This window comes from Chenopodium quinoa, unplaced genomic scaffold, assembly GCF_001683475.1.
Source record: "Chenopodium quinoa cultivar QQ74 unplaced genomic scaffold, ASM168347v1, whole genome shotgun sequence".
Taxonomy (NCBI): Eukaryota; Viridiplantae; Streptophyta; class Magnoliopsida; order Caryophyllales; family Amaranthaceae; genus Chenopodium; species Chenopodium quinoa.
The window spans coordinates 5,830,067-5,836,434 of NW_018742815.1; the positions used below are offsets into that span (position 1 = coordinate 5,830,067).

General features: G+C 33.4%; 1 protein-coding gene across 2 annotated transcripts; it reads left to right on the forward strand.

The window, feature by feature from the left end:
• The first annotated feature begins 541 nt into the window (after positions 1 to 541).
• On the forward strand, positions 542 to 6,001 carry LOC110725886. 2 transcript variants are annotated; one of them, XM_021905354.1, is made up of 7 exons: positions 542 to 3,220; positions 3,471 to 3,768; positions 3,869 to 4,105; positions 4,193 to 4,469; positions 4,996 to 5,436; positions 5,513 to 5,782; positions 5,863 to 6,001. In XM_021905354.1, exons 4-7 carry the CDS (start codon positions 4,404 to 4,406, stop codon positions 5,926 to 5,928), a joined length of 843 nt encoding a protein of 280 aa, XP_021761046.1. In that variant the 5' UTR covers positions 542 to 3,220; positions 3,471 to 3,768; positions 3,869 to 4,105; positions 4,193 to 4,403; the 3' UTR covers positions 5,929 to 6,001. The 2 variants fall into 2 exon arrangements, with proteins under 2 accessions (XP_021761046.1, XP_021761045.1); XM_021905353.1 differs by having other exon boundaries at positions 542 to 1,082.
• The last annotated feature ends 367 nt before the right edge of the window (positions 6,002 to 6,368 follow it).

Here is a 6,368-nt window from a genome sequence, read left to right on the forward strand (position 1 = left end):
TGAATTATTTTTAATGTCCACATTGAATTATTTTTTGTATTATTTTTAATACATGCATTTTTAAAAAAAATACATAATTATAAATTATGAAAATGTAGTTTTATAATATAAATTAATTTTCAAATTTATAATTATAATTAGAATTCATCGTGATAAGAATTGTTCATTATCGTTCATCGTTCATCATGTTCAATCATCATCATTAATCGTTCATCATCCTTGTTCAATCATCATCGTTCATCATTGTTCTATCATTATTCACTAGTGGAAAAATTGCTATTAGCTGCACCCTATTAGCAACTGGCGTTATATACGTAAGCTACTAATACCTAAATTGCAACCGGCTAAACTAATGTCAGTTACAAATACTATGTCATTAGCAACTGGCCTAATAATGTACGTTGCTAATATTTGAAGTTTAAAAATTATAATTTACATTAGCAACTGGCCTCTATTTCGCTAGGTGCAAATACAACAACATTCGCAACTGGCGCTTAAATGAAGGCTGCTAATGATATTTAAGTAAATAAAAGAATAATCAATCGCATCTGGCCTATGAAATGCACGCTACAAATAATAGGTCATCAAAAAATTTTGACCAATTGTATTGTAGCTAACATTGTAATGCCAGCTGCTAAAAAATTCCTTCCAATAATTTAATTTAATTAACCCGCCTTCTTTCTCCTAAAAAAATCAAAACCCGCGCCTTTGTCTTCTTCTCCATTTTCTGCTAAACATTCTTCTTTCTCCATTCACCATTTTCGCTATATTCCATTTTCGCTCAGCCCAAAGTTTGTTACTTTGCTCAGCCCTCTTCATCCTTTTATCTCCTAACATATTTTCGCTATCCTCAATTTTCGTTCTGCACTCCATTGAAGAAGCTAGCTAGAACGAAACCCTAATTAGTAGAACCTAGTTTGCTCACAAAGAACCCATATCTGCTTTTCCCTCACAAAGAACCCCAATTGTCCTCCATTTCCGTTTCTACCAAGAACCTAGTTATGCAGTTTCCTCACAAAGATCCCCAATTTGTGACAACATTGGAATTTCCGACAGATTTGGGGATTCTTCAATTTGTTCAGGTAATTTCATAATTTTTAGAGGTATTTCTAATTAAGGTTCTAAATAGGGGTTTTCATGAAATTTTGCATAAAATTAGTTAGGTTTTCATGAAATTAGTGAAATTTTGGGGAATTTGCTGTCAATTTGCTGCAATTAAAAAACCGGGTCATCAAAGGATTAAAAAAAACATTTTTTGTTTAATTTATTCGTGAATTTGCTGCTTCTGGCTTTCTCTAGGTTTTAATTATTGTAATTGAAACTAAATTTATTTTGTTTGGAGTTAATATCAATTTGCTTGGCTTCTAATTTTTATTTAATTTGCTGTAGCTTAATATGGTGAATATTTCGGCTTGTGAATCCTAACTCATTATACTAACTTCAAGTACTCTATTGCTTAAACAATCAACAGTAACACACAGTCCAATACACCCTCTTATTTTACTTGCAAATGCATAACTTGGATAGTGAATATCTAGAGTTTCAACTATCTATAAGTAAAGGGGACTGGGTCTGGATAGATTTTCTGTTCCGAAAAACAAATTTTTGATAAATTTATAATCTTATACAAAGTATTGTATTTTTGTGATTAATTGCATAATATGAGGTATGTCATAGTGTAATCTTGATTTGTTGAGAGCATTGATATTCATAATCTATGCAACTTTGTTAACGATTGTTGTTTTAAATTTTAGTCATTATGTTTCTTCTAAATTTAAGTCTTTATGATGATTATTATGAATTTAAATCTTTATGCATGATCGAATATTATAGGTACTGATTATTTTTTCCTGGATTTTTGTTTCATTAATGTTGGTAGTATGATCTTTACCAAGCAGGATGATTTGAAAATTTTGTTAGTTGATTGGCAAATGCATGGTTTTTTGTTAGGGTTTATACTGCGTACAAGTATTAGTTTGAAGCAATTTCAAATCATCTATCATACTACATAAAACATAATTATGGGTTTTTCCCTGGTTTTGTATATTAATAAATATATAGTAGTATGATTATGGCCATAATGGATGTACGCAACTCTTTGATTTCATTGATAACTTCCATGAAAATAATCAATAATCATATTGTTATCTTAAGCAGTTTTAAGAGGTCAGATCATAATGGGGTTGCAACTTTTTGTTTTTCTTTTTTAAAGGTTGTCAGTTGAATGCATATGAATTTGTGGTTTATTTGGTATAGGTTAACGTGTGACTACTTATATCAGACATGATTTACGTAATTAACTCATTATAATTTTTATGCCTGTATGTAAATTTTAAAAATAATTTATATACTATATGAATTATGATGATTTAAACACTATATGTACATGCACATGATTTAAAAATAATTTTTGTGCAATATGATATGATGGGAAAATTGCTATCTATTAAGCACTATATGTACATGTACATGTCAATTTGTACTAGCTTTTCCAACAGGGTGTATGTTTCTATCATTGTGTGTGCTTAAATGGCTGTTATTTCTCGTCTGCGTGCTTGCTTCTGGTGACGTGTGAGTAGAGGTTACATGTGTGTATGTTTGTTTGTGCTAACATGAGTATATATATAACCCAATAGCATTGCTTGAGCTTCTTCCGGTATAGTAGAAGTATCTATAACTCTAGTTGGTTCCTTTTTGCTGGCCACTGCCAGTTTTGCATCTAGTTCTTCTTCCTGATTGGACAGAAGCATCTTTATCATCACAAGTCCCCATTAAATCTCTGCCAATATATTCTATTATCACCTCTCCACTATGTCGATTTCATGGTTCCTCTATTTCGGTGCAAGTGGGCTGACAAACAACGTGGTTAGAGAATAGATGACATTTTTGGCATGACTTTGGTGGATTCTAGTCGTTTCAATGATGGAGAAGAGCCCTTTGTTTTAGCATCACAAGCTAAGCAAATTTTCTACATCGTAGACAACATTGATCCTCAATGGCACGTAGTTGTTCAAGGCAAAAGACGTATTGTTGGTGTTGAGGAAGTTGTAGACGAAGATGAGTATGACCTATTTGATGAGACACCACCTTTATATATCGGTGTTCAACCTTTGAGAGATGGAGAAGATATTGTGGAAGATGAAGTCTTTGATCGAGAAGAAGGGATGGTTGTTGATATGTTGTCTACGATGTAGAGAATGAATCTGATGGTTTTTGTTAGGTCTGTCTAATTAATTTTTCCATTCATTTTTTAAATATAATCTGCTAATTTTCCGCTATTGATAATCTTCTTCTGTTGCTAATCTCCTTCTGTTAATTAATCTCCTCCTATTAATATTCTGTTAACCTGTTAATCTGCTACTGCTACTGCCTGTTTCACTACTGCTGTTAATATGCTTATGTTAATTTGCCGCTGTTAAGTGGCTGCTTCTGCCTAATTGATATTTACGTATTTGAACTATTTCTTGCAGGTACTATCCTTTTAGCGGATTTAGCTTATATGGATGACCAAATGCAAGAGCAAGATTCTGCCAATGCTAATGCTTCAACAAGGGAAACAACATCAAAAAAGGCAGAGGTCCTTCTAAGTGTTTACAAAACACACAGCCTATGTTCCTTGAATTTAATGCTCTAGACTTACCAACTGGTAAATGGGAGAGCGCTTATGGGAAACAAATTGGCCTCTGTGCTAAGAGAATTGACATTAATGTAAAAGAATATCTGAAGATGGGTAAGGTAGAGAAGGACAACTATTGGGAAGAGACAAAGGTACAAAACATATTTGTATGATATTTTTAATAAAAAAAAGTACATCATTGTAATTGTTGTACAAAATATTAATTATTTGCTTGCTTTGGGAAATTCACAGCGTAAGTTCCACATTGAGGACCCAAATGGAGTGAGAGAAAAAAAATTTCATAGAGCATTGGGTGCTCGTTTCAGATGCTATAAGTCAAAGTTGAGGGCTCGTTTCATCTATTTGACGAATCCATACCCCCCTAACTCTCCTAAAGCACATATGAAGCCATGGGAGGTGTATGAAGGTTACTTCACGGAGGAACAATGGAAGGAATTTGAGGTTTATACTAACGCAGCAGAATTCAAGGTAAAACGAGACTTGTGTGTATAGAAACAATTAATAAATTAATATTGACATTTTTGTAATTTATGCTACATTTGTTTTTCCAAATAGGTGAAAAGTGAGAAAGGAAAAGAAAGTGCACAGAAAAACAAATCCACACCACTTAGGTCAAAATAGTTATGGGAGGGCTCGAAAAAAATGGGAAAATGACAAAAGACTCCCCATCTCCGAATTGTCGGGAACTGAAAATGAGAGTAGTGCCTCAATCACTTCAGTTTTTGATGCTCGTTCACTTCAGTGGCTTTTAGCACGTGAAAAGAGAATGCCAGATGGAACTTGGGCTGTTGACCCTAAGGAGTCTGAAACTGCTCGAGTTGCTGCTTTAGTTGTAAGTAGTAGTGTTTGAATATTACTTGCTTGCATGTTGCATATGGTGCTTTAACTTTCAAGTTTGTTGGCCTAGATATGTAATGAAATGCATGTTGTTATCTTCTGCTAGAAATTTTATGTTTGTTTCACTGTGTATTCTTGGTGAGTGAAAACGTTACCTTATAGTTGAATTCTGGTCACCTAAGTGGAATTATAACAAGTCCCATATCCATAGTGAATTGTGGAGTCAAGAGTAACATAGAATCCTTTCTTTTATATATATATTGTGTTAATCTTCTTGCACTTCTTTTTATTTCACTTTTCTGTTTTAAACAAGAGGAAGATACTATGTACTTGTATATTTTAGTTCTGGGAGATTGGTTAGACTTTGGCCTTGACAACCATAGATTTATCTGCTAGATTCTGATCATGCTTCAAAGATACCATTATTGCAGAAAAATACACCTGTTATATTACTCTACCATGAATAATGCTTATGTACCTTTAAAATAGTTTATTCACCCTATATATTTTCATAATGGCAGAAGGAGAATTTGGAAAAACAGGCTAAAGAAAAAGAGGAAGGATCAGTTGTTGTTGATAGGGTTGACAGAGGCATTGATGCCCTCGCCATGGCTTTTGGCAAAAAGGATCATAGTGGATTTGTGAAAGGACTTGGTGGGTGTGGGATTGGTGTTGGATTTGCTAAAGCATTTGGCCCTTCAAATCGGAAAGGAAAAAGATTTGAAGGTTGTCCATACGATGAATTAGAGGTAATGAAAGCTAAGTTAGCCCATGATTTTGAAGCAAGGTTTAGTGAAAGAGTGGCTGAAGAGGTACAAGCTTATTTAGCTGCATTGATACCAAATTTCACTAGCGTTATGATGCCAAGTAAAAATGATCTTCATGTGGCATACTCTAATGCCTTGTCTAATCAAGTAAATGAAACGTCATGCCCGCTTTATCCTCGGCATTTTGAACTAGAGGTATATAATCATTACATAATACTTTATGTTAGTGATGTTTCAAGTGTATAATATCCAAATTCTTATGTCAATGTAGGTTGCAACTAAATGTCATCTTGCTTTGAATGATGAATTTTATGGAAACTTAGTTTTTGTGGCGGAAGAAAAGGTACAACCGTGCCCCAATGGAGTGACACACAACAATAAGATGAAGTCGGACCACTATAGGGTTAGTGTAGACTACATTTATAGTGAGTATGCCCTGCTTGATCTTCCGGTCACAACAGATGATGGTATTTCTAAGTTGGGTGAAGCTAAAGGTTACTTTGTAGAATGGCCTAAAGATTTGGTGGTCTTTGAAGAAAAGGTAAAACTTCCACCAAAAACAACTGCAAATAAAGTACCTTCTTGCTAAATATTTATAACACTTTGCTTATTATTTTGAAGGATCATGGCTCATCATTGTTCGATCGTCATCGTTCATCATTGTTCATGAATCATGTCATAGATTAGCCCCCTATTCCCAAACTCAATGTTAGTTGTTGATAAATTCGCAAATCCCAACTAAAATCGATAAAATTCGAAAACAAATTGTGTGTTTGTATTTTGTTTTTTTGCAGTTTTTTTATTTTAGTGTTTCGTTCGTAAAAAAAATCTCAATAACAATCTCATTCATAAGTATTTTCAAAGGACAAATTCCGCTTTAAATGGTTCAAAAATATGATTTATGTGGACTTAAATTGTGCAATTTTGTCAAAGAACAAGGAGTGTCAAGTTTGTAGAAGATGGAGTGAGTCGAATTTTTTTACCTACCGCAACCCCTATTTGATCTTATAAATGTAATTAAGTTTTTTCGAAGTTGTTTGTGGGTTAGGTAATGACTTAAACTATCTTTGGTCATTACATAAGATTTGATAAAGAACAATATATAGCTAATAACAAAAAAACAACGT

What these genes read in the sequence shown, in the direction of transcription:
- LOC110725886 (XM_021905354.1), top strand. Translation starts at nt 4,404, where the DNA reads ATGCCAGATGGAACTTGGGCTGTTGACCCTAAGGAGTCTGAAACTGCT. An exon ending in CTCGAGTTGCTGCTTTAGTT is followed by an intron (nt 4,470 to 4,995) that starts GTAAGTAGTAGT and finishes TCATAATGGCAG; the next exon opens with AAGGAGAATTTGGAAAAACA. An exon ending in TGGTGGTCTTTGAAGAAAAG is followed by an intron (nt 5,783 to 5,862) that starts GTAAAACTTCCA and finishes ATTATTTTGAAG; the next exon opens with GATCATGGCTCATCATTGTT.